The sequence below is a fragment of the Drosophila melanogaster genome, chromosome 3R (assembly GCF_000001215.4).
Source record: "Drosophila melanogaster chromosome 3R".
Classification (NCBI taxonomy): domain Eukaryota; kingdom Metazoa; phylum Arthropoda; class Insecta; order Diptera; family Drosophilidae; genus Drosophila; species Drosophila melanogaster.
Window position 1 is genome coordinate 16,469,965 of NT_033777.3, and position 25,565 is coordinate 16,495,529.

Consider the following 25,565-nt stretch of genomic DNA (forward strand, 5'->3'; position numbering starts at 1 on the left):
ATTAAACAAATAAATTGTTAATATAGATAAATTTTAAATTTTTTAATCAATATTTTAATTTCTTAACTTATAATAATCGATTTATAAAAAATATCGATTGTACCTTCATGAAATTGATTGTACAGATGGTACCGACAAGTTCATCTCTAGAATTGAGCCGGAAAACAAAAACTTGCAACAAAAGACTACAATTTTCGGCATAAGTACAATCACAATGGACTCCGACGCCGCACAAAAGACCTGGGAGCTGGAGAACAACATCCAGACGTTGCCCAGTTGTGACGAGATCTTTCGCTACGACGCCGAACAGCAGCGGCAGATCATCGATGCGAAGCCCTGGGAGAAAGATCCCCACTTCTTTAAGGACATTAAGATCTCGGCTCTGGCGCTCCTAAAGATGGTGATGCACGCTCGCTCTGGCGGTACTTTGGAGGTGATGGGTCTAATGCTTGGCAAGGTAGAGGACAACACAATGGTGAGTTATTGAATGTAAAAAAGGTCCTCAATTTATAAGTCATTCCCGTGCAGATTGTCATGGATGCATTTGCACTGCCAGTGGAGGGCACTGAAACCCGCGTCAATGCCCAGGCACAAGCGTACGAGTACATGACCGCCTACATGGAAGCGGCCAAAGAGGTGGGACGCATGGAACACGCCGTGGGCTGGTATCACAGCCATCCCGGTTACGGTTGCTGGTTGTCCGGCATCGATGTGTCCACCCAGATGCTCAACCAGACATACCAGGAGCCATTCGTGGCCATTGTGGTTGATCCGGTGCGCACTGTTTCCGCTGGCAAGGTGTGTCTGGGTGCATTCCGCACGTATCCAAAAGGTTATAAGCCACCAAACGAGGAGCCCTCGGAGTATCAGACCATCCCGCTGAATAAGATCGAAGACTTTGGAGTCCACTGCAAGCAGTACTATCCCTTGGAAATTAGCTACTTCAAGTCTGCTCTGGACCGCAGGCTCCTCGACTCTCTGTGGAACAAATACTGGGTAAACACACTGGGCAGCTCGGGTCTGCTCACCAACACAGAGTACACCACCGGTCAGATCATGGATCTCTCCGAGAAGCTGGAGCAGAGTGAGAACTTTTTAGGTCGCGGTACATAATGGGTCGATTTAGGAATTGTGCAAATAATTTACCCGCTTTATTATCCACAGGAACCGATGTCAATGAGAAGCGTTCGGAGGATAAGCTGTCCAAGGCCACCCGAGACTGCAGCCGCTCCACCATTGAACTGATACACGGCTTGATGGCTCAGATTGTTAAGGACAAACTTTTCAACAAGGTCGGACTGGGCAAATAGTTCAACACTAAAATTCGCAATGAATTTTAAAATGCATTGTGAATTTTCTTTTCATTTCCCTGGGAAATATTTAAGTAAGTCAAGCTTATCCAAAAGAAAAAGGAAATTATAAAACCGCCTCATAGGCTGATGAAAAAAATCTCAAACGCTTTTACTTTTAAAATGGGTTCTTTTTTGTAGAGAAACTGTTTTCGTTATTTATGTATTAGACGACGGAAGGCATAGTAAAAGTTGAAACTTTTATTCGCCTGGACGAAAAACAGCCGATCCACCATTTATTATATTCTTTCAGATAAACAAACCTTTTTATTGTTAAATAAAAAACGCTTCTGCATTTGACATTTATAGAATATAAAATAATTGGACATGGCGATAAAACATTGTCGAAAATGTGATGCTTGGGTAAATCAATTGGTCTAGAATTATGTAACCCGAGCCGGTCTCAAAGCAACAACTGAAGCCCACCGACTGAAACATTCCCTAATTGCTTCGGGATTTTTAAAGTAAATATTACACAGCCTGGTTAGCTATACAAGCCAAGCCGCGAATGCGTCCCTCTCATCAATCAAATGGTTTCATTATTTTCATCGTTTGGTTTATTTTACAACTTGTATTCCCCGATTGCGTGTTTGCCGATGGGCTCTAGGGTTTCCCTGACAGACCCGTAGTCTACTGTCTGCTCCTGGGAGCGAGAGCTACAAGTGAGATGTCAACGCCCTTCCAGCACGTGGCCCAATCAATTTGAAGGGACAGGAAGGGGGCCGCTTGCGAAGGGCGCTAATTAAATACGCTGTCACGTTTATGGCCGCTGTGAAGTATCAAAAAAAAAAAAGGGGGGAGGGGGCGCCAAGGCAAATACAAGTCCTGTTTAACCGTTATCATCACTCCTGCAAGGAATGCCCATTAAAATGTCAACATTTGTGTGCTTGTGCAGGATTTATTCTGTGGAATTTTTAAATCCTCTTAAATGTAAATGTAAATTGTGGCGCATAACAAGTCCAAAAATGCCACATCAAAAAGGGAGATAAACAAAATAACAAGAAATATTAACGCACTTGGAGTAAGCAAACGAGAACCTTTATAAAGATTTACGTGACAAAACCAACGAGGACTGCGTTTGTGCGTGTAAGTTATTGGTGGTAAGGCAATAAAACTTTCATTTTCAGACATTATATCGAAAAGTAACCGTCAATTGGCATCAACAAGGAGCATTGACATGAAATGTAACACTGCCAAAGGGGGTTAGACCCTCCGCTTGGCGAATGGGAAGGATGAGTCTACAACGATTGCCGAGGTGCTATAAAAGTCCCAGCGACGAACGACAGGCGCTTCATTCGCGTCCTGGATGCCAGTTAGAAAGCTTCCTGGATGCCAGTTAGAAAGCTTCCCATTCGCGATACACACATACAGTCCAAGCCGAGGGACGTCATTCCAGCATCTACAGCATCCTCCTCGTGCGCTTTCGTCCAATAAAAATCAAAGTAATAGCAATGGAAAACCTATTCTCCGAGTGCTATACGTGCGTTTAGTGCCTTGGGAACTTTAGCCAGCATATGTGCTCCTTCATATTGTGTGGGAATCTATTGAATTTTCAGTTGTAAATTTCAAGTTGTAAATAAGTTAGCAGAGTAATAGTGCATATTTAAAGTGAATCACAAGCAACGCGATTAAGGAAATTTAAAAACTTACAAGGCGGCGATTGAATATTAAACGGAGACTTTAAAGTGAAACTTAACCACGGGGACCTGTTGAGCAAAGCAAGTGAAATTTAAAGAAAAGTGTTGAGAAGTGGAATAAATTGAACTACTAAGAGAGATTCTTTTAAAGTCATGTTTTTAATTTGTTTAAATTTTATATGTAATATACTCAAAAAAAAAGGTTAAATTTATTTTATATGCAGATGGTAAATTAATTCTGATAGACACTTCTTATAACTTCTTATAATATATAATTTCTTATAATATATAACTTCTTATAAAGGAACAATCGAACAATAAATTGAGACAATGTATCTCGTTGTTTTTATTGTTTTATCATGTTTTCTTGTTATACATTTAATCGTCCATTGTTTTCCATTTTTTCAGAAACATAAACCATGTATGGAATGCTGTATGAGAGTGTGCAGCACTACGTGCAGGAGGAGTATGGCGTGGACATTTGGCGGAAGGTGTGTCACATCATCGACTGCAAGCACAATAGCTTCAAGACGCACCAGATCTATCCGGACAAGCTGATGCCGGATATCGCCGAGGCTTTGTCCGCCTGCACGGGCGAGTCCTTCGACTTCTGCATGAACTTCTTCGGGCGCTGTTTTGTGCGATTCTTCAGCAACTTCGGCTACGACAAGATGATCCGCTCCACCGGGCGATACTTCTGCGACTTCCTGCAGTCCATCGACAACATTCACTTGATTATGCGTTTCACCTATCCCAAGATGAAGTCGCCCAGCATGCAGTTGACCAATATGGATGATAACGGAGCTGTGATCCTATACAGAAGCAGTCGCACTGGAATGTCCAAGTACCTAATTGGGCAGATGACCGAGGTGGCCCGCGAGTTTTACGGCCTGGAGATCAAGGCTTACGTGATCGAGAGCCAGAATGACATCAGTGGAGGCACTGCTGGTCCCATCAAGCTCACGGATGGTCCCTTGACCGTGATTGTGAAGTATCGTCTGGACTTTGATAACCGGGAGTACATGGCCAAGCGCGTCAATACGGAGGCCCATCCCTCACAGCTCAAAATGCCCACCGTGAAACTGGATGTGTTCCTCGATCTTTTTCCCTTCACATTTGTGCTGAACCACGACATGAAGATCACGCATGCTGGTGAGAAGATCGTTGAGACCTGGATTATGCACAATCCAGGGGCCAATCCAAAGAGCTTCATTGGCACCCACGTAATGGACTTGTTCCAATGCCGTCGTCCGAAAGACACCACTATCGACTGGGATACCCTGATCCAGATGAGAGCCGTGCTCTTTGAGTTCGAGTTGATTCGCACGGGTCACAATCGCGCTGCCTACGATGCTGTCTTAAACATGGACTTTGAGAACTATGACGAGATGGACTTAAACGAAGCCCAAACTATGGCGCTGGCCAAGGCTCAGGAGTTCAGTGAATCCCATCCGGTGGATGATGATGAATCTGCGAGAGAGGATGAGATCGACCCTGCCACTGGGGAACGTCGATCTTCCCAGGGCTTGAGGTCCATCCTTTTGAAGGGACAGATGTTCTACATCAAAGATGTGGACTCGCTGATCTTCCTGTGCAGTCCTCTAATCGAAAATCTCGATGAGCTGCATGGAATCGGTCTCTATTTGAACGATCTTAATCCACATGGACTGAGTAGAGAGCTTGTGATGGCGGGATGGCAGCACTGCTCCAAGCTGGAGATCATGTTTGAAAAGGAGGAGCAGCGATCGGATGAGCTGGAAAAATCGCTGGAGCTGGCAGATTCCTGGAAGCGGCAGGGGGATGAGCTGCTCTACTCCATGATTCCGCGGCCCATTGCCGAAAGAATGCGACTCAGCGAAGAACAGGTTTGCCAGAGTTTCGAGGAAGTGTCCGTCATCTTCCTCGAGGTGATGAACGTCTATGATGAAGGATTGAACAGCATTCAGGGAGCTATGCAGACGGTGAACACTTTGAACAAAGTATTTTCCGCTCTGGATGAGGAGATCATTTCCCCATTCGTTTACAAAGTGGAGACCGTGGGCATGGTTTACATGGCTGTTTCGGGTGCTCCTGATGTGAATCCCCTGCACGCCGAACACGCCTGCGATTTGGCCTTAAGGGTGATGAAAAAGTTCAAGGCTCACGATATGGGGGACGTGGCTATTCGAGTTGGCATCAATTCGGGACCTGTGGTGGCTGGCGTTGTGGGCCAAAAGGTTCCTCGATACTGTCTGTTTGGGGACACCGTTAACACCGCCTCGCGAATGGAGAGCAGCAGTGATCCCTGGAAGATCCAGCTATCGAAGTACACCGGCGATAAAGTGCGCCAAGTGGGCTACAAAGTGGAGTCGCGTGGTACGGTCCAGGTCAAAGGCAAGGGCGACATGGAGACCTACTGGCTGCTGGAGGGTCCCGAGGGCTAGGAATAGAAAAATATTAAATGTATCTTTATTTATAGCACCATGTTCTGATTGTACGGCACCTGTGGCTCTCTTAATTTGTTGCAATAAAAGAGAATTTAGCTCTGCTCCTCTGACTTTTTGTGAAAGTATAAATAATACCTATTTCCTGCTGGTTTTGGGACAAACTTAATTTGTTTAATAATACCAGCTATCTATGTAGACAATAGACTCTTATTGAATACACCCTTTATAAGCTCAAGTTCTTATAATATCCTCCATCCTGCCTTTTCAATTACCAACTCCTGCCATTTCCCGCAGACAACCCTCATTTCGGAAAATCCATTTTTAATAACTTTTATGGGCGGTTTGCGTGTCACTTTGCACACCATCATCTCCAACCCACGACGGACCATCGTAAGCCCATTCAAACATACAGTAACCTCCGTTCGCCTCTTTCTTATATAAATTAAATTAAGTCACTCTGCGTGTCCTTAGCTCGAACGCCTGGACGTTGGACACTTAATTCCGGTGCAATATTGAAAATAACTACACTGAACAAATAATAAGACTTTGAAAATGGTTAAAAAAAAATAAAAATAAGAATTTTGAAAATATTCTTGTATTTTCTTAGTTTAATAAAAAAATATTTTTTGTCACAAAAGTTGATATCAGAACTTTTGTGTGTTGAGGGCCATCGTCATTAGTTTTTACTCCGTTAAGAGCTGTTTTTGTTTGATTATATTGAGTTATTTTCTTCGGGACCCAATGTACATAAATATAATATTTTTGTAGTTATGCAACGCGTGCCTGTCGCATCTGTAATTGATGGCTTTTTGAGTGGTAGAAGTATCTCCTTCTTTTATTCAGCCGGGCATATTATCGTCCTCTTAGTCGAATAATGGTCTGTCCATAAAATTGTCAACGTTTATTTAATAGACTAGCCCTAAAATCCGTTTCGTTTAAGTGGGACAAAGGCTTTTTGTTCGATGCTGTGAAATCCCTTTTAAATTGCTTTAAAACAACACATCAAATATGTGCAGGATTCAGGCTAACATGTGTATGTACATCTTTTTGTATATATAACTGCGTGAAAATGGAAAAGCATTAAGCACAGAGCCACAAAACCATTCCTCCATCGGGGAAATGGCAAACGGCCAAAGCGAAAAACTCTGTTACAATGATACATTTGACAGACGGTTTTCGATACTTCAGGGCTTGGGATATACATTCAAAGTACTCGAGTATTTCTAAATTGTAAGAAATGGTTCAGAAAATTAGAACAGCGTTTTATACAGAGAATACAATTGGAAAGAAATTATCTAAAGGAAACTAAAAGTTTGAAATTTTAACATTTGTATAAGCCACATATCTATTATAACTGACTAACCTAGTCGTCAGTCTATTACTAGGTGTTATTCAGCCCTGGTAAAGACCCAAAGGACAATACTTTCCCAGGACACCGCACACATATATATGTACATCGATGTGGGGGAGTGAGCCCATAAAAGGAAATGAACGGGGAGAAAAATGACTCCTTCGGTTGTGTGACAATGTTTTACTGTTTCGGAAGGAGACAAAGTGGCAATTGTGGCAAAGAGCATTGACTGCCGATGATGATCACGATGGTCAAACAGAGAAGTGCGTGTCGAAGCGCAGGCACGTAGGTCCTAAGTGGGCCGGAAATACAGCTCCAACTGCAACTTGGCTAGTGGGTGGGCTATAAAAGGCCTGACCGCCACAGGGGCACGCTTCAGTCGACCGACATCGTCCCGGCGAAAAGGGAAAGCTCCAGGGGAAACCGACGGTACCGACGGAACCGACGGATGCGAAAGAGCCGACAGACTCACGAAGCTCGTCTGTCAGAGGAAATCATGAAGCAAAAGCAAATCAGGCAGCCAGAAGCCAAGGAAGCAGCGACAGGCGGCAAAACAAATTTAGTGTAACAATAGCAACTGCCGACGACGCAACACGGAGTACGGAAAAGTGAGAGTTTGCCGTGGAGTGCGCGTATATATATGTACCCCGACTTTACGCATCCGGGGATGCTGTGCGTGTGCAGGCGTATATGCCTTCCTTAAATTATAAATAAGCGACTGGCAAATGCCGCGTGGATATAATTAAAACTCTTTCTGAGGCACAGACAAACGACAAGCGGCTCCGATGCTGGAGAACTTCATGCGATTCATCTAGTGGATTGGAACGAGCCGGAAAGCAATATAAGGTAGCAGGGATTGCTGGGGATATAATAAGCTAATTTCACGGTTCACTAATCAAAGAGATATATCGAGAGAAATAAGGGGATTTTCATACATCCTTAAGAAGGCAGTTCTTTAAAGGATTAGGAAGCAATATGAGAAGCAGAGGAACTACATCATTTAAGTTAAAACTTAAAGTTAAAGTTGCAACTGAGTTGGCCACAAATTATTACACTATAGTCCATTTAACTTTAGCATCCAATCCATTATTTATCAATTTATATAGATTAGGGTTCTCCCTGCCACTTTCAAGCTACCATAAATTACGAGCGATTAAATCTACGTATTGTTAACTTGAGTATAAAGGAGCAGAAGTTAAGCATTGCCTTTATGTTCTTTTTGACTACGTGGATTCCCTGACCATTAATCAAACGTTAGCATTTTGAAACAGCATTTTTATCCACTTTTTACGACCTTCGGCTTGTCGGAAATTTGCATGTTTTTTGTCAAAATTAAATACACTAAACTCAGGAAAGATGTTCGAGAATTTGTGGCTCAGTTAGTTAGTCTGAGTAGAAAAAAAATGAAAAACTGGCGTTGCCACCAGCGAATTACCGGCAATAGGAAACGGAAATAAGTTGAGCACAATGAGCTATGTTCCTTTCGCGAAGAACGTGACAGATTTGAAAGACCTTGATGTGGGAAATAGGAGGATTTCCACCGCGTGTCTGCCACATGAACTCAAATTAAACTGTCGGGGCAATAAATCAAATGCTACGGAGGAAAAGCATTGGGTGTTTTTGAAGGCTAGATAAGAGGATATACTCTGACGGCTTAAACATACACCAAATGTATGTCACCTTACATTAATTACGTGTTTAATGGATTTTAAATGCATGTCTCTAAAAATAGGAAACAGATTTCACGCATAAGAACAGCGACTGAATACAATTTAATTTTCACTCTAAGTAGTTACTCAAGACTATATCAGCGCAAGACTTTTTTATGTAGCATCCTAGCCTACTACCAATCACTTAAGTTGTGTACGAGTTTGTTGGCCTAATCCCTGACCCAACGCAACGAAATTGTCCTAAATCCTCCGGGGTACGAACACAGTTTACCTAATTACCAGCTCAGAGCGATGGAAAAACTTTGGCTAACCACACCCCTAAATATGTGACTGCCAACTTTGTTTCGTTACAGGATAAACTTTTACGAAGGCAATTTCGACGATAGGCAGGACTTCACAGGACCAAGGACATTCACATCCTGCCCCATCATGTACGGAATGCTGTACGAGAGCGTGCAGCACTATATCCAGCAGGAGTATGGCATGGAGACCTGGCGAAAGGTCTGCCAGATTGTCGACTGCAAGCATCAGAGCTTCAAGACACATCAGATCTATCCGGACAAGCTGATGCCGGACTTTGCGGCAGCCCTGTCCGCCAGCACGGGCGAGTCCTTCGACTTCTGCATGAACTTCTTCGGGCGCTGTTTTGTGCGATTCTTCAGCAACTTCGGCTACGACAAGATGATCCGCTCCACAGGGCGATACTTCTGCGACTTCCTGCAGTCCATCGACAACATTCACGTGCAGATGCGTTTCACCTATCCCAAGATGAAGTCGCCCAGCATGCAGTTGACCAACATGGATGACGATGGGGCTGTGATCCTGTACCGCAGCGGCCGAACTGGCATGTCCAAGTACCTGATTGGCCAGATGACCGAGGTGGCCAAGGAGTTCTACGGCCTAGACATGACTGCCTATGTCCTGGAGAGCCAAAATGACATATGCGGTGGCACAGCCGGTCCCATCAAGCTTACGGAGGGTCCTCTGACCGTGATTGTCAAGTATCGGCTGGACTTCGATAATCGCGATTATATGGCCAAGCGGGTCAATGTCATCGCGCATCCTTCGCAGCTGAAGATGCCGTCGGTGGACCTGAATGTGTTCCTCGAGCTGTTTCCCTTCACCATTGTGCTGGATCACGACATGAAAATCACACTTGCGGGCGAGAAGATTGTCGAGACGTGGATTCTGCATAATCCTGGAGTGAACCCAAAGACCTTTATTGGCAGTCACATATTGGAGCGGTTCAAGTGCCGTCGTCCCAAGGACACTCAGATCCAATGGGAGACCATTCTGCAAATGCGTACAGTTCTCTTCGAGTTTGAGCTCATCCGTACGGGTCACAATCGTGCCGCCTATGATGCGGCCTTGAACTTTGACTTTGAAAACTTTGATGAAGCCAGCAGCCTGAACGAGGCGCAGGCCATGGCTTTGGCCAGTGCCAAGGAGTTTAGTGCGGAGAACGCCAAGGAAGAGGCAGCAGCGGCAGCCACCTCCAAGGACGAAATCGATCCCGCCACGGGACAGAGACGCCATTCGGTGGGCCTCCGATCTATCCTGTTGAAGGGACAAATGTTCTATATCAAAGATGTGGACTCGCTGATCTTCCTGTGCAGTCCTCTAATCGAAAATCTCGATGAGCTGCATGGAATCGGTCTCTATTTGAACGATCTTAATCCGCATGGACTGAGTAGAGAGCTTGTGATGGCGGGATGGCAGCACTGCTCCAAGCTGGAGATAATGTTTGAGAAGGAGGAGCAGCGATCGGATGAGCTGGAAAAGTCGCTGGAACTGGCAGATTCCTGGAAGCGGCAGGGAGATGAGCTACTGTATTCCATGATACCGCGACCCATTGCCGAGCGAATGAGAAAGAGCGAGGAGCACGTGTGTCAGAGTTTCGAGGAGGTATCCGTCATTTTCATCGAGGTAATGAATATCTATGACAGTGGGTCCAACAACATCCAGGATGCCATGCAGGCGGTGACCACCTTAAACAAAGTGTTTTCGGCATTGGACGAAGAGATCATTTCCCCGTTTGTTTACAAAGTGGAGACCGTGGGCATGGTTTACATGGCTGTTTCGGGTGCTCCTGATGTGAATCCCCTGCATGCCGAACACGCCTGCGATTTGGCCTTAAGGGTGATGAAGAAGGTCAAAGCCCATGCTCTTCCCGGGGTGGCTATACGGGTGGGCATTAACTCGGGACCCGTCGTCGCCGGCGTGGTTGGGATGAAGGTTCCTCGATACTGTCTCTTTGGAGACACCGTTAACACCGCCTCGCGAATGGAGAGCAGCAGCGATCCCTGGATGATCCAGCTGTCCAACTATACTGCGCTGAAGGTGCAAAAGGTGGGCTATAAGGTTGAAGCGCGGGGATTTGTCAAGGTCAAGGGCAAGGGCGAGATGGAGACCTACTGGCTTTTGGAGGGACCAGAGTAGAACTGGAGACTTGTTTGTCTTGGAAAATCCAGGAATATCACCACTATGGTATTGAAATATAAAAAACATATTTTGAGACAGAAAATCTTGTAACCCTTTGGAAATAATCAGGCTCGAAAACCTCTTATATCTAATGTATCTAATAACTTTTTGGTAATAGTTAACGAACTTTTAATCCCCTGTAAAGTATATGTGGATCACTATAAAAATAAATTCAAGACACATTGTATCTAGAAATATTGTTTTCGTGGGAGTGGCGCGAAACCAACCTGAAATCTGACTAAGATCTTCATAAGCGTGTTTCGATAATAGGTAAGTAATCGAAGCTATCGAAATCGGTTCCAGCATTGCCTTGATCAGCTGTTTGAATTTTATAGCTTGGAAGATAATTTTCAAGCTTATGCTTTCTCAGTAAGGATTAAGGATGCTTCGATTCAATTTAATCGTGGCAGTTTGCGAGAATTTCGGAATCGGCATCAGAGGCGATCTACCATGGCGCATTAAGTAAGTTGGTAACAAGGATTGAACCGCAGCTAAAGCTTTTGTACCATCAGATCTGAGCTGAAGTACTTCAGCCGCACCACCAAGCGAACAAGTGATCCCACCAAGCAAAATGCCGTGGTAATGGGCAGGAAAACCTACTTCGGAGTGCCGGAAAGCAAGAGGCCTCTTCCCGATCGGCTGAACATAGTGCTGAGCACCACACTTCAGGAAAGTGATCTGCCCAAGGGAGTACTATTGTGCCCCAATCTCGAGACGGCCATGAAGATCCTTGAGGAGCAGAACGAAGTGGAGAACATTTGGATTGTGGGCGGTAGTGGAGTCTACGAGGAGGCCATGGCCTCGCCAAGGTGTCACCGGCTGTACATTACCAAAATAATGCAGAAGTTCGATTGCGACACCTTTTTCCCCGCGATCCCTGACAGCTTTCGAGAGGTCGCGCCCGATTCCGACATGCCACTGGGTGTGCAGGAGGAGAATGGCATTAAATTCGAGTACAAGATTTTGGAGAAACACTCATAATAAAATAATACACTGATTTATTTGCCTTGCGCATCTTCTACTCCCTTGGCCGCCAGCATCAGCTCGTATAGTTGGACTACTTGGTCGTCTTTCAACATTTCTACAGTCTTGGGGTCAATCTCTTCGCCCAGCTCTCCCTTGGGCTTGCCCCGAATCCCTAGTTGTTGGGTGATTGTGGACGCATATCGCTGCAATGGAAGATTTGCTTAGTATGGCGCCTTTTTGTTTATTACGTAAAACTTACGGCCCACTCTGTCATAAAGAGCTGTGCCTCCATGGGATTGCACTTGAGGTGTCGCCGGAACTCGTCCCGCACATAGTTATCGCCCAGAGCACGAAGTTCCGCTGGAAGTCCTACGGAGTACAGAAGTTTAGTTGAAATGCATGCAATTTATAGTAATAGGGAATTTTTCATCTTACCTCTGTGCAGTCGCAAGATCGTTTTGTACAGCAGTCGGACCCTCTGAGGGTGGGTCAGTTGGCTCATCAAAATTCTGGACATCCTGAGTTCATATCATATAACATACTAATACTATACTATTTAGCAGCCGGCTAAAAACTAAATACGAGCGAATAACAACTGTTTTGTCGCAGCCAGTGTTGGCTAACGTCAAATTGAGTTGGCAGGTGGCAACGTATTAAAAGTTTGGCGCGCATTTGAATTGTCACCTTTAAAAGTTCAATGCTATTTTCATATTATATTTAAGTTAGGCACTTCGAATTGAACCACACTTCCGCAAACCAAATAATGTAAAAAGAAAATGTTTTTTTCAAATGGTTTTTTTTTATCAATCCCCAAGCGATTTCAAGCATTTTAAAACTGCAGGTCTTTTTATATAATGATTTATTTGTGGCATGGTTTGTATATATATAATCATCACATGTGCAGTGTAGGTTCAATCTGTCGTGGATTCATCCCTTGGGGGTAAATTATAAATAAAAGAACATCTCGTATGGAAAATGAGCTCTGTTTCAGAAAACAAACCAATAAATGACATACACACACGCTCTGCACCAACTTTGGCTAACTATTGCACGCCTTTCTCTCACTACTATACGCCTAATTACACCAAGCACCAAACAGAAGGTGGCGGAGGGTACACAACATTGTTGTCATCGTCGTCGTTTTGAACAGAAGAACGTTTTAACAATCAAGTTTTCTAGTTTTGCTATTGCGGCGCGGCAGCAACAGGCGCCGCTCGATTCGCTGGCTCCTCATCCTGTCCATCAGCCGCAATCTCTTCCGGTAGCAGGGGCTGACCCTCTCCGCCCCAAGGAAATCCGCCAGGTCGATCCTCAGCAGCCGCCTGGAAGTTGCGTTCGATGTGCTCATTGAAGAGACGTTTCCTAAGGACAACAAGTCGTTATTGCAAAAGTTATATCCCAATTCAAAGTAAACTCACAAAAAGTAGGGGGTTTTGATCAGTCTGTAGCCGTTGGACAGTGTAGGATAGACGTCCTCCAGCACGTAGTAGATGTGGCCAACACCCATGCCGATGACATCCACCCACACGGTGTTTCCCAGAATCATGGAGCAGCAGAGGAGCACCCACGGAAGGTACGGCGCCTGGAAGTTAAGCACCCCGAAGAAATTCATTGGCACCAGTGGATTGCGTCGTGACCACACATAGACCAGCATTAATGTGAAGGCCTGGCCCAGGAACAACAGGTTGACGAAGATTCCGAAGAAGGTCATTAGCACGCCGCCAAAGATGAACATCATGACAAAGTCGGAGCTGCGTCCGCGGAAAGATCCGTCCTCCAACATTCGACAATATCGATATGTAAACACCATATTGAAAAAGAAACTGATGCCTATTGTGCCAAAGTACAGGAATGTGGTGGCCAAGCGCCAGATCTGGAACTTGCGCACAATCAGCGTGGGATTGAAGTAGAGCTGCAGCGGCGACACCAGGTCCAGGTGCTTAAAAGTTGGCAAAAAATATAATCGAAGATAATACACGTACACGTCATCCGCGATTTAGAACGCACTACGGGATACACTTACCACCGCCAAGGTGGTCAGCACGCAGACCGTGGTGTAGGCTCGTGTGACCACCGGGATCTCCAGGTAGAACTGCCGCAGGGCATTCATGGCGGCTCCTCCTCCAACGTTGGACTCAAAGTGTGCAGCTTGGCAAGTGGGTTGCGATTGTATCCTTTGGACTCTTCGCTTCTTCACTGTTTATTCACCTACAACCAGCGGCGGACTATCTCTTTTTGGTAGTCCTCTCACCGGATGTTGTGCACTCCAGGATTGAGACGTGTTAATGGATAGGGAACAGCGCTCGGGCGATGGAAAATAAATGGAACGCTAGCTTTTATTTTTATGACCAAGGTTAGTGATGGTACAAATACTAGTGACACTGGCGCCAGATATCGATAAGCCGTAATCGTGACACGAAACTTTAAATTAATTTTATTTATGTGGTTAACAGAAGGAAGAACTTAAGATTGTGTCGTCTATCGAAGAGTAGTTCATCCAATATTTGAATGGAAATAATATTTATAATAACAGATAAGTTCAATATGATTTTCACTTTGAAATCCATAAGCTACTATATGATCAGAATGAATTTCTATACTATTATATATTGTATTTCCATATCTTCAATGGGTTTATACTTAAACTGGAAATTAATCAAATTTTCTTTTGAGTTTTTCTACTGCTCAATTGATTTTCCCGGATTTCAAATATATCACTTTCTTTTTCAGAGTTGGGGGCTATATTAATTGTAACATCTCTCAAATTTATTGCACTTGTTTCTTAATATCTAAAGTCTATTCTAGGTTGACTACACTAAAAATTGCACTGCGTTTTGTCTAGCTAAAAAATGAACTAAAACAATGAATTAGATTTGCTAAATTCGAGCGGGCGGCGAAAGGACTGCTCCAGGTTGTGCAGCCGCTGCTCCAGGTCATTCATCGAGTTGCGGAGGGCGTGGCCCCGGGGACGCAGTGAAATCTGCGGTGACTGCTGCATGAGGTCGTCCTTGACCCCGGAGAAGGAGTGGCGCACGCAGGAGCGCTTCTCGAACCGCGTGTTCTGGTAGTGGGGATGGTGACTGGGGTGCTGCTGGTGCTGGCGGTGCTCACAATTGGCACTGCGACAGTTATGCGCCACCAGTGGCTCGTCCGTCTTCAGAGAGTCCTCATAGGTGTCACTGTTGCAATGAGATTTCAAATGTTAAGAAGGCAATCCGAAATAAAGCACACTCTTCTACCCACCTGCTGTCCGTATTTGGCTGGCGCAGCTCCAAGTGGGCCTTCGCATGTCTGGGGCATAAAACTTCCGTGTTGTTGCCGCGCTTAGAGCCTCCGTGCTGAAAGGAATCCGGCGAGGTCTCGTACAGCTCGCGGCTGCTCAGGAACTCCACACCAGAGTCCTGGCCCGTCGAGTGAAGTGAGAACAGCGAGGTTTCGTAATTGTTACTGTTGTGATGATAGGTTGCAGTTTAGTATGTTAAGTCTAGTTCATAACAATTGTGCCAAATTTGAAACCATATTAAATATAATCTATAGACTTACAGATTGTTAACGGGCTGACAGGCATTGTACTTCAGTACGAACGGAGTGCTCCCGACGCCCACAGCTCCATCGCCCCCACTCGTCACCGCCGCAGCCTTGGCAATGGACTTGGGAAGAGGAACGTCTATGTACTCGCGCTTTTGCTGTCGCTGTTGCCTGTTTCGGGGATGATGGCAATTAGTGTCCAGAATGGAAACACGTTTGACTAGACGCGGTCTTGACCACGGCCATTCACTCACTCGTTCAGGTACTGATGATGCTGCTGCTGTGTGGCCATCGCCTGCTGCTGGTGGTGATGGTGCAGCTGCTGCTCCAGTTTCTCGGTGGCGGTGGCCGTAGACTGCGTTTGGGCCGAGGAGCAGACGGACTCGGGCATGAAGGCACTGGTGGGTCGTTGGCTGCCCGTGCTGCCCTTGCTACAGCGCTGTGTGTGCCGCTGCTGCCGCTGACGGCGCTGCTTCTGGCCACGAGGAGATCCGATGCCAGCGATGGTATAGGTGAGACCGGCATCGGAGGCGGAGAAATCACGCTGAGACCAGAGACGTCTGCAAGAGACACGGGAAGAATTTGTAGTAGTTTTAGACGGCTCATATCAATCGTTTAAATCATCATTAAGCTCTAGTATAGTTACTTGTTTTCATTTTCAATATGTAAATTTATAGTTAAACCTGATCGTAGTTTCCTTTCAATATAACAACATAACTTCGAACATATTATTTATTTTTCTCTGTGCAGGATGAGCTGAGCTGATGAGATGACATCCCATTTGATTGGCTTTCCCATTTGGGATGTAGTTGCAGCGATGTCACACGATCTTCATCTAATTGCCTCAAGTTGCTATTGCTGCATTGTTGCATTTGATGTTGTGTTTGTTGCTTTTTACCGTTATAATTTAATCGGACAGGAAAGGCCCAATGCCAGCCGGTTTATGCAGACTCAGTGGCATCAAGCAACTTGGCCACGATCATGGCCATTAGCAGTAGCAGCAGCAGCAGCAGCAGCAGCAGCAACAAACACACCAACAGCAGCAGCGGCAGCAACAACAACGTTTGCAATTGACTTAAGATTTATTATCGGGCCTTTAGCTTAGGCTAAAACTATGGCTAACATGAAATGCATCTATGAGCTACATTTGAGCGCCCAGTAAGCAGTCTTTCGGTTGCAGTTGCAGTTGCACTTGCATGACACTCGTGCACTCGTCATTCATACCGTTTTTGGCGCATGCATACGTAGCAGCAGGCGGCTATCAGTGCACCCAGGCTGATCAGCGCAAGCAGAACCACCGTCACAAACTCCAATCCTCCCATGAAACTGGACGCGGAGGCGTGTGCAGGTCGGGCCAACTGCCCAAACTCGGCCAGCTCGAGGATGCGGGGCATGGGCTTGCCGCCGTCGAGTTTCTGCTGCTGCAGTTGCAGTGCGTCCAGTTGGAGGCCAGCCAGGGCGCTGAAAGAAGCAATTCAAGGCCATTAATTCGCATGGCAGTTCTGGGTCAATCGATTTTAGATGCCGCCCGGGGCCGGGAAGGGAGTCGGTGTGGGGAATGGGAGAAAACTTACTCCTGCAGTTGCTCCATTTCCATAATGGAATTCGTGTGCGGATCGACGGCATAGATATAGGCATTGGTGCTGCAAATGGAGAGGGTAGAGAACCTGTTAGGTGATGACACTGCAGTGTTTTGATGGCAACTAATGGCCAATTATGTTATGCAATGCGGTCAAAAGCTGCACATAATAATCAAATATGAGAGTTTAAACCTATACCTATAACTTGTATCTGTATCTGGTACTTAAAATAATTGGTTAGAAAGCATGAACGGATTGTTGGCAAGTTATCGATCCATTAATCTATATCTAACCATCTATCTAAATTAACATTTAAATTGGTGGTGATTTTATAAAGACGTTTATTGGTAGTAAATCTTCTTATGGTCTAAGCACCATGCCTAAATACTGCTTTTACACTGGCAGACTATCATTACATGGGGTATTGTTTTATTAAGACTACAATCGATATATAGTTACTTACGCAGGCTCTAGCCCTCCAGAATACGGCTCCAATAGTCTGACACGTACATCCTTGCCAATGGCATCGCTTAGTGCCTCCATTAGGCCCTCAATGCGACGCTCCACCTCGACAGGCATTCCGGCCACCACCAGACGCACCTGCTTGGCCTCATTGATGATATAGACGAACACGTTGACGATGCCGCTTCTGCCATCGTCTGCACCCATTCGATCTGTGGCCTTCACATCGAATCCGTAGATGTGTTCGGTGCGGGAAAGTTCTCCAAGCAGGCGAATATTGCCCGATAGCTCGTCGATGCCAAACAGGCGAGCGGGCTCGTTTAGAAGTCGATAGCGTATCTCGGCGTTTAGCCCCTCATCCAGATCGTTGGCCTCCACTCGGGTCACGGGGTATCCAAAGCTGGCACTTTGCGGTAGAACCGCCACAATCGGTTGCCCATTGCCTCGGAACTTGGGTGCATTATCGTTTTCATCCGCAATGTGGACCAAAATTCGACACTCGTTTAGCGACAGACCCTCTATTCGTTCGTCTACCACTGGGTACGAGACCCTGGCGTAGTTCCTAGCTTCCCGACTCAATCGATCCGCTCGAATCCTAAGTTGGTATCGGGATATGTGCTCCCGATCGAAGGGCTTGAGGGCATATAAAAGCATATTCTTGGCATCATATTCAAATGGCGGATGAGCATCCGTTTCATCCAAGCCCTCCTCCAACCACAAAGACCAGCGATAGTTCTCGGGATTAAGACCAGCGCTTAGGTTCAAGCGCATCACCTCAATGGGTGCTTCATTGTTCTCCGTGAGCTTAACCTCATAATAAGCGTGCTGGAATACGGTGACATTTGCTGGAGGTTCTGGTTTGGGAGTCGATTTTGGAGGATCCGTAACTGCCTGCCCCTGGAGGTTCACAATTACAATGGCTGTCGCGGATAAAGCTGGACTGCCCACATCTGAGGCAATCACAGACACATTCAGATGCTCATAGTCGTTATAGCCATTTATACGTGATATTGTGGAGATGGTACCATCCCGGGAATCGATTTGGAAGAGTGGTGCTTGCATTTCCTGATGACGAATGGAGTACAAAACCAGTCCATTGCCATTACCCACATTATCCTTATCGATGGCCGTGAGTTGCCTCACAAATGTGCCAGGCTGAGTACTTCGATCCAGATATGCCTTATACACCGGCAACATCAACGTGCGATCTGCCACACTTGGGATGAACTTCACCGCCTTCGTTTGATCGTCGTAGCCAATGAACTCCGGCCGATTGTCGTTGATGTCTAGGACATTAACTTCCACATCCACGCTGCTGGACATTCGCTGCATCACAGGGGCATTGTCCGTGGCTATCACTTGGAAGCTGTACTTGTCCTTCAGCTCCCGGTCGAGCTGCCCGCCGATCTTCAGAACTCCCGAGGCAGGTTTGATGGTAAATGGCAGATGGGAATCACTGAGCGTATACGTTATATTAGCATTCTCTCCAAAGTCCATGTCTATGGCGGTTAGCTGACCCAGCACACTGTCCTTATACTCCCCTTCTGGGGTATCGAAGCTATACCAGGACTTCTTGAACGTCGGCGCATGATTGTTGACATCCATCACAGTGAATCGCAGACATGTGGAATCCTTTAGACCATCAATATCCGTCACTGTCAGATTTAACATTATTTCGATGTTTGCCGACAGAGGATAGTTGACCGACAGCTCCCCGCTTAGTTTGTCTATTGCAAAATACTTTACTCCATGAACACGTAACATGGGCATTCCGGGTGTCCGCTCCACCTGCTCCCCTTGGAGCTCGTAGTGCAGTAGGGCGTTCTTTCCGAAGTCTTCATCACTTGCGCTCAGTTGTAGGACTTTCGTACCCACTGGAGTGTCCTCATAAATGGCGAACAAAGGACATTTGGTTGTCAAAGCTCGAACCATTCTCCGCCGGGACTTAGCTCTAGCTACCACTCCCAGTCCTGCACCCACAGATCTCTCTCGATCCACGTTGAATCTCGGTGATCCGGGAATGTGATATGGAGGTGGGGCTAGCATCATGGCTGCCGTTGCCTGAGGAGCTGTCATTCCACTTGAACTCTCTACAAAGTAGATCTCCATATCGGTGGTGTACTCACGGATCTCCAAACGCGAGTCCTTGAACACGGAGATGCGTTCAAACATCGGAGCATTGTCATTGACATCTGCCACGAGGACTGTGAGATGGGCATATCCCGAGAGACCTCCAGTATCGGCTGCTATGATCTTCAAGTTGTACAGCTGCTGTTTCTCACGATCCAATCCCCTCTTTCCCGTATAGGAGATACGGAAATACGGACCCGAACTGAGCTTAAAGTTCGTCTGCATAAAAGTGGTGTGCAGCTCCTGGTATTTGAACTCATCGTTCCATTGATCCGTCAGGTTGAAGATATTAAATGCCCCTGTAGTGGATGGCATTTTATGATGAGTAGAGTTTTCCGAGGATGTTCCATTTACGTATTCTATACTGAACTCGTCGCTATAGTCGCCTTGGAGTTGTACTCTGAATTCGGCATTGGGTCCCTCATCAGCATCCTGAATGAGTATGGCATGATTCATGGACAGTTCTGTGCCCACAACACAGTTTTCGTTGATCAAACCCACATAGGTAAGAGCATTGAACTTCGGAGCATTGTCGTTGACATCGTCCACCTTGATGTTCACCTGGTAGATCCCAGCTCCGCTCACCAGTCCTGTGCTGTACTCCACGATCACAGTTAGCTCATAGCTCGGTTGCTGCTCACGATCCAGTCCGGTCAAAGTGAGCAAAGTGCCATCCTCCGTGATGGAGATCTTGTTCACCACCTCTTGCTGGTTGGCAATGATGTAGCGAAGCTTTATATTCGCATCGCCCACCAAACGTCGTGGCAATCGACGCTTCGATTTGGAACTGCGACTCCTGTTTCGGCTGCGGAACCTACTGCCCATGGTAATATTGCGACTAGTTGGCTCCGATGGCATTTCTCGGTAAGTTCCCAGTTCGTTGTTGACCAGATTGATGCCATTCTTGTACAGCAGCTGTCCAATGATGCCACCCACAACGTTCTCCTCCACGTGAAAGTGGATTACGTTCATGTTGATCTCTCTGAAATGATGCAAATATGAAAACAATTATGTGGTGAAAACATTTAAATATTATGGTTTGATAAAAAGTAAAAACAATACTTACTCTATGACAGGTCTTAGGGGCACCTTTTGCTCCGGCTTGTTGACTATGTGGATGGTGAGATTGGTGATGAGTACACCTTCATCGCTGAGTTCAGCCGGCGAGGCTATTGTGGTCAGTGGAGATGAACTTCGCGACATGACAAGTGATTGGGAGGAGTTGGCAAATAGCTGAAAGCAGTAAACAAACAATAATGGAAATTTACAGAAATCCAAGATTTCAATGATAATGAGGTAAACTTACATAATTGGCCACCGCTTCAAATTGGTAGACTTTGCGTTTAAATTCAGATAACTCTCGAATGACAGTGATAATGCCGGATCGCTCCTCGATGGCGAAAGGTACCCCTTCCGAGTAAGTGTGCAGGAGGTCATACATTATTTCATCGCCACCTTCGTAAATCAGAGTGGTTCGCACTTGGCCCACTGAGGTCCCCAACGGAGTGTTCGCTCCCACCCAAAACTCGTATGGAGCACCCACGAAATCAATGGCCTGGTCATCAATGGTGGCATACACTTCAATAGTGATCACTGCCAAGGAGAAACGCCGCTCCGAGGGATTAGTAGGCTGATCAGTGGCCTCCACGAAGACTGCAATGCGACCCCTTCGAAGTGGACCACCCACATAAATAGTGCCATTCTTGTTGTCCAGTCGGAATGGGATATACCCACTACCCTTAGGTCGTTGCAGTTCGTATAGCAGATGGCCATTTGGACCCTCATCTGGATCGTGAGCGACCACCTGACCTATGACATAGCCCGTAGGTGCGTTGATGGGTACCTTAAATTCGTACAGATTTCCATGCTCAAACTTTGGCGTGTTGTCGTTCGTGTCTAGCAGCGTGATTTCTACTTGAACTTTGCTAGGTCCCGGTTTCTTCAGATGCTTATCATCTAGGTACGAAGGATTCCGCTCCAAGGCCTCCACATTCAGCTGAATAGATCTACGCTGTTCGCGATCTAGTAGGCGATCGTCACGCACTGTAATCCATCCAGTTCGGGAGTCGATTCGAAAAGCACCTGCCGCATCCTTGGTCTCAACTAGATTGTACAGAAACTCCGAGTTTTCGCCCTGATCCCGATCGACGGCATTTACCTGTAGTACACTAAAGCCAGTGGGTAGATTTTCCACTATTGAAATATTGTAATAATCGGCCTCAAACTCGGGAACATTGTCATTCAGATCCAAAACCTCTACTTCGATGCTGTTGATATAGTTCAGATAATAAAGATTTATTTGTAATTTGATTACTGTTTCACTAACCGTGCTAGAGCTTTCTTGAGGGGATTGTCCTTTTGTCGTGCCTCTAGCTGAAGGACAAAAGTGTTGCCCGGTAGACTCTCCTCTTCCAGATCAATTTCCTTCTGCAGATACATGACTCCATTGTGGGGATTCACCCGGAAAAGCTGTCGCTCGTTACCCGAAATAATGTCATAAACTAGCGAGGCGTTCAGCGAATCCTGATCGAAGGCCATTATGGGTGGAGCAAAGTATAGAGGTATTCTTATGGGCACTCCCGTCATCGGATAGAACTCATTGATCCTGGTGCGATAGACGCCTTCGGTGAACTTTGGCGGCAAATCGTCCACATCTCGCACGTTTATCGTGATCGTGGTGTTGGCCTGGTTGGCTGGTGTACCTCGATCCCAGGCGAATATTGGCAGCTTGAATTGCCTGATACCATTATCAAAGTCCAGTTCCCTCTTTAAAATCAACAGTGGCCGATGGGGACTCTTGAGGGCAAAGTATGGACTTCCGTCGGCCGAAAGTTGCTCTGGCACCGTGGACATACTGAAGTGCACCTCGGAGTTCGGTGTATTGGGCTTGTCGCGATCGAAGGCCTGGACTCCCTCAAAGATGATGCTCTCAATGGAGGTGTTCTCATCCACATCCACCACGTAGGGTACGTTGAGGAACTCCGGTGCATTGTCGTTCACATCTTCGATATACACAGTGATGGACAGATAGCTACCCTGGAAGCAGAAAGCCAAGTAGGGATGTTAGCTATGTATTAAAAAACTATTTAAAATATTTATGTAAAATATGTCAATGGAAGACTTAAAATATATTTAAGATATAGTTAGCACTATACCCATATGAAGTACCCACCTCCTCGAGCTTCTCCTGTTTGCCGGCGCACAGTATCCGGAACTTTAGTAAGTTTCGCGGCACATCCCGGTCCACCAGTCGTTCCAGCGAGCGCGCCAGGCTGACCACCAGCGTGGTGGCATTGTGCTCCGTTAGGTTGAAGTACTTGTGGTCTCCACTGGCATCGGCGCCTTTGAGGGCGGCCGTGGAACGTGGATAGGCCTGCAGCCGTAGGATCTCCTTGCCCACCTGGGCATCTTCGCGCAGTCGGATGAAGCGCACACCTTCGCTTTCGGCGGCGACGCCGTCGAGCGTGTGAAACGCACAACTGCCGGAGCTGGCTAAAAAGTGGGGCACGAGATTACAGATTACTATATATGTTGTGTGTGGGGCATGTAGAAGAAAAGTAAAACTTTGACAAATTGTCGCTGTTGTTTTTTATTTGGGCATGCAAATTTTTTCGCACACTCTGAGAACCGAAAACGGAAAAGTGCCAGGAAAACACAATTGGAAAATCACCGCACAGCGACGTGCGGACCAAATTGTGGGGCTCCCAAGGGGGCGGCATTTGTGGCAAAGGGGGCGTGGCAGAACTGGCGCCAGCTAACCAAAAACTTTCTACGTTTGTCGCGTGGCCCATTCAGCTGCGGTTTTCATGTGCAGTTGCAACACTTTTCCACATGCATTCAGCTGTCTCCCTGTCTCGGATTCTCGCCATCTCAGATGGAGGGGTCCATGTTGCTCACGGCCTGGCTGCAATCAGCCTTTGCAAATTATTTTCTGCTGCCTTAGTTCCCACCCTCATGACATAATTAAGCATTTTTTGTTTGCCCACGGCTCGGCTGTCTTTTGGCCCAATAGGCATCCCAGCCAAATGCGTTCCGAGTGACAAGAAGACATCGCGCACCACATCGTCGTCTGACTCGCTGACATTTCTCCGCGCTTCATTTTCTTTCTTGTTTTTATTTTTTTGTATTACTATTTTTCGGAAGATCTTCTGCAGCGGGAAATTATCATTGTTGCTTTCAGATGCAGATGCAGTGAAATCTTGGCCATCGTCAAGTATCTTCTACTGCAGCCAGCGACTTTGTCGGTCTTCCCTTGTCGTCGTAGGCATTGCTGTTTTATTGTTTTATTTGTGGCTTAGTTTTATTCCATTTTCGCTGTAACTGCTTCTTGCTATTGCCGCAGTTGTAATTTGAGCTGCAATTTCTATTATTTACTTGCAGTTTCTGGCTCACTTCGGTGTGAATTGTTTGTGTTGCAGGGTTTCACTTGTCAGATATGTGCAGCAGAAGCAGAAATTTGACTAAGAAATTATTAATCAGTGTTGAATTTGTGATTTTTATTAAAATAATAAAGAATGAGTTTCACTACAAATAATACAAAATAAATTGGAAAAAGGTGGTCTCGAATGTTGTGATGCGCCACAACTATACTATAACTATAACAATAAATGTTATCAAATTTCTTATTATGTTTTTATAAGCTGAACTATTTACAATTTCACGCTGTATAAATTCAATGCTTTCAACCTCTTTTCATCAAAATAATGAATTAATTAACAATGTATTCCGAAATAGTGCCACAAGTTCCTTCTTGTTATCCATTAGCTGTCTTTTCTTGTAATATTCCAGTTAAATGAAATATGGAGCCACATTCTATTAATTATGCAGTTCTATTCCGATTGCACTTAACACTTTCAAGACTTTTCGTAACGGTTCTTCAACTCATTTCCCACAACATAAATGTCATTCTCATTGTTCTCATAAAACAGAAATTATATGTAATTCATATCCACCATTCACATGCGGCCCGAACGCTTTAGCACTTGTTGACGACTAGCAACACTTTACCCATTCATACTTGGCTTCGAGTTTAGCCATCATCTAGAACATTAAGCTCAGGCGGTCATTCCAAGTAACACAAACAAATTAAGTTTTAATTAGAACATTGCCACACACTCACTACGCCAGCGACACTTGGGTTCCCAAGTCGGGTTATTGAGTTCACGGTGGGGCGGTCGCGGTCGGAGATTAACTAACTTGGCTGGTGGAAGGTGCAGGAGCAGGTTACCGATATGGGTCAGTTTGGGAGTAGATGCATGAATGGATGGATCGTAAAGTGGGTCAGCTGTCAGTCATTGCATAAACCAATTGACAGGTTGCCGCATGGAGATAATAGCTTAAAAAAAAAACAAATCGATTTCCTTGCACATTTTTCGCCAGCGCCTGAGGAAAAGCTGTCGCACCAGCATTTAAATTCGAAATTTGGGTTATTTAACGGTCTGCAAACGAGCCAAACAAGTTGCATGCGAAGGGGAAGGGGTCGAGCAAACGAAAGACTTAGGCGACAAACTGCGTCCAGCACTTGATTTACGCGAACCAACACATTAGCACTCAGGCAGAGAGATTGAGAGCTGGAGACACACACATTAGCCGGGAGATTTATGAACATATCCCGCCAACTTAAAAAGGCCATAACGGCTTTTGACCACTTGTAACTTGCCTTGCACTTGTCCCGTTTTCGCAGCTTGGCCTATTGCGATTAGCCCAAAAACTGCTAGGGGCATAACCCAAACGCATATGACTGCCATATCCTGACTGGCCTTCTTCTTTTGCGATATTTTCACTGAACTTTTCATTGGATATGCTTCACTATCCATACGCTCGCATCGCGCTTGCAACCGAAACAACCGACAACGCTAACACTTCGCGACCAACTGAAGCTATCTTCCCAACTGCAGGCTGAAAGCCGAGCGCGATGAGACTAGTTTTTCACACACAAGAAAACAAGAAAAGCCACGACAAGTGGCTGAGGAAAAGCGCTGGGAG

General features: G+C 45.8%; 7 protein-coding genes and 1 non-coding gene across 11 annotated transcripts; 4 read left to right on the plus strand and 4 right to left on the minus strand.

The window, feature by feature from the left end:
• The first annotated feature begins 134 nt into the window (after nucleotides 1-134).
• CSN5 (COP9 signalosome subunit 5) lies at nucleotides 135-1,442 on the plus strand. 2 transcript variants are annotated; one of them, NM_058094.5, is made up of 3 exons: nucleotides 135-475; nucleotides 529-1,105; nucleotides 1,165-1,442. In NM_058094.5, exons 1-3 carry the CDS (start codon nucleotides 215-217, stop codon nucleotides 1,308-1,310), a joined length of 984 nt encoding a protein of 327 aa, NP_477442.1. In that variant the 5' UTR covers nucleotides 135-214; the 3' UTR covers nucleotides 1,311-1,442. The 2 variants fall into 2 exon arrangements, with proteins under 2 accessions (NP_477442.1, NP_001262639.1); NM_001275710.1 differs by having other exon boundaries at nucleotides 529-1,099.
• Nucleotides 1,443-2,636: 1,194 nt separating this feature from the next.
• Gyc89Da (Guanylyl cyclase at 89Da) lies at nucleotides 2,637-5,513 on the plus strand. 2 transcript variants are annotated; one of them, NM_001043254.2, is made up of 2 exons: nucleotides 2,637-2,791; nucleotides 3,395-5,513. In NM_001043254.2, exon 2 carries the CDS (start codon nucleotides 3,406-3,408, stop codon nucleotides 5,407-5,409), a length of 2,004 nt encoding a protein of 667 aa, NP_001036719.1. In that variant the 5' UTR covers nucleotides 2,637-2,791; nucleotides 3,395-3,405; the 3' UTR covers nucleotides 5,410-5,513. The 2 variants fall into 2 exon arrangements, with proteins under 2 accessions (NP_001036719.1, NP_001036718.1); NM_001043253.1 differs by lacking the exon at nucleotides 2,637-2,791 and adding an exon at nucleotides 2,848-3,067.
• asRNA:CR46029 (antisense RNA:CR46029) lies at nucleotides 3,265-10,886 on the minus strand. Its single transcript, NR_133407.1, has one exon.
• On the plus strand, nucleotides 7,146-11,106 carry Gyc89Db (Guanylyl cyclase at 89Db). Its single transcript, NM_142294.4, has 2 exons — nucleotides 7,146-7,609; nucleotides 8,787-11,106. The coding sequence occupies exon 2, from the start codon at nucleotides 8,863-8,865 to the stop codon at nucleotides 10,870-10,872; it is 2,010 nt and encodes a 669-aa protein (NP_650551.1). The 5' UTR covers nucleotides 7,146-7,609; nucleotides 8,787-8,862; the 3' UTR covers nucleotides 10,873-11,106.
• Nucleotides 11,107-11,202: 96 nt separating this feature from the next.
• On the plus strand, nucleotides 11,203-11,914 carry Dhfr (Dihydrofolate reductase). 2 transcript variants are annotated; one of them, NM_001043255.2, is made up of 2 exons: nucleotides 11,203-11,376; nucleotides 11,427-11,914. In NM_001043255.2, exons 1-2 carry the CDS (start codon nucleotides 11,297-11,299, stop codon nucleotides 11,893-11,895), a joined length of 549 nt encoding a protein of 182 aa, NP_001036720.1. In that variant the 5' UTR covers nucleotides 11,203-11,296; the 3' UTR covers nucleotides 11,896-11,914. The 2 variants fall into 2 exon arrangements, with proteins under 2 accessions (NP_001036720.1, NP_732147.1); NM_169721.2 differs by having other exon boundaries at nucleotides 11,270-11,376.
• Nucleotides 11,897-12,488, minus strand: Sdhaf3 (Succinate dehydrogenase assembly factor 3). Its single transcript, NM_142295.4, has 3 exons — nucleotides 12,316-12,488; nucleotides 12,140-12,249; nucleotides 11,897-12,083 (listed from the first exon to the last, which is right to left on the minus strand). Exons 1-3 carry the CDS (start codon nucleotides 12,395-12,397, stop codon nucleotides 11,913-11,915), a joined length of 363 nt encoding a protein of 120 aa, NP_650552.3. The 5' UTR covers nucleotides 12,398-12,488; the 3' UTR covers nucleotides 11,897-11,912.
• Nucleotides 12,489-12,729: 241 nt separating this feature from the next.
• Nucleotides 12,730-14,259, minus strand: Der-2 (Derlin-2). The gene is made up of 3 exons (NM_142296.3): nucleotides 13,904-14,259; nucleotides 13,299-13,819; nucleotides 12,730-13,242 (listed from the first exon to the last, which is right to left on the minus strand). Exons 1-3 carry the CDS (start codon nucleotides 13,988-13,990, stop codon nucleotides 13,065-13,067), a joined length of 786 nt encoding a protein of 261 aa, NP_650553.1. The 5' UTR covers nucleotides 13,991-14,259; the 3' UTR covers nucleotides 12,730-13,064.
• Nucleotides 14,260-14,601: 342 nt separating this feature from the next.
• Nucleotides 14,602-25,458, minus strand: Cad89D (Cadherin 89D). Its single transcript, NM_142297.4, has 12 exons — nucleotides 25,240-25,458; nucleotides 22,753-23,072; nucleotides 21,907-22,616; nucleotides 20,887-21,847; nucleotides 20,647-20,813; nucleotides 17,452-20,562; nucleotides 16,983-17,051; nucleotides 16,633-16,869; nucleotides 15,663-15,968; nucleotides 15,424-15,579; nucleotides 15,124-15,327; nucleotides 14,602-15,059 (listed from the first exon to the last, which is right to left on the minus strand). The coding sequence occupies exons 1-12, from the start codon at nucleotides 25,394-25,396 to the stop codon at nucleotides 14,735-14,737; spliced, it is 6,723 nt and encodes a 2,240-aa protein (NP_650554.3). The 5' UTR covers nucleotides 25,397-25,458; the 3' UTR covers nucleotides 14,602-14,734.
• Between the last annotated feature and the right edge of the window lie 107 nt (nucleotides 25,459-25,565).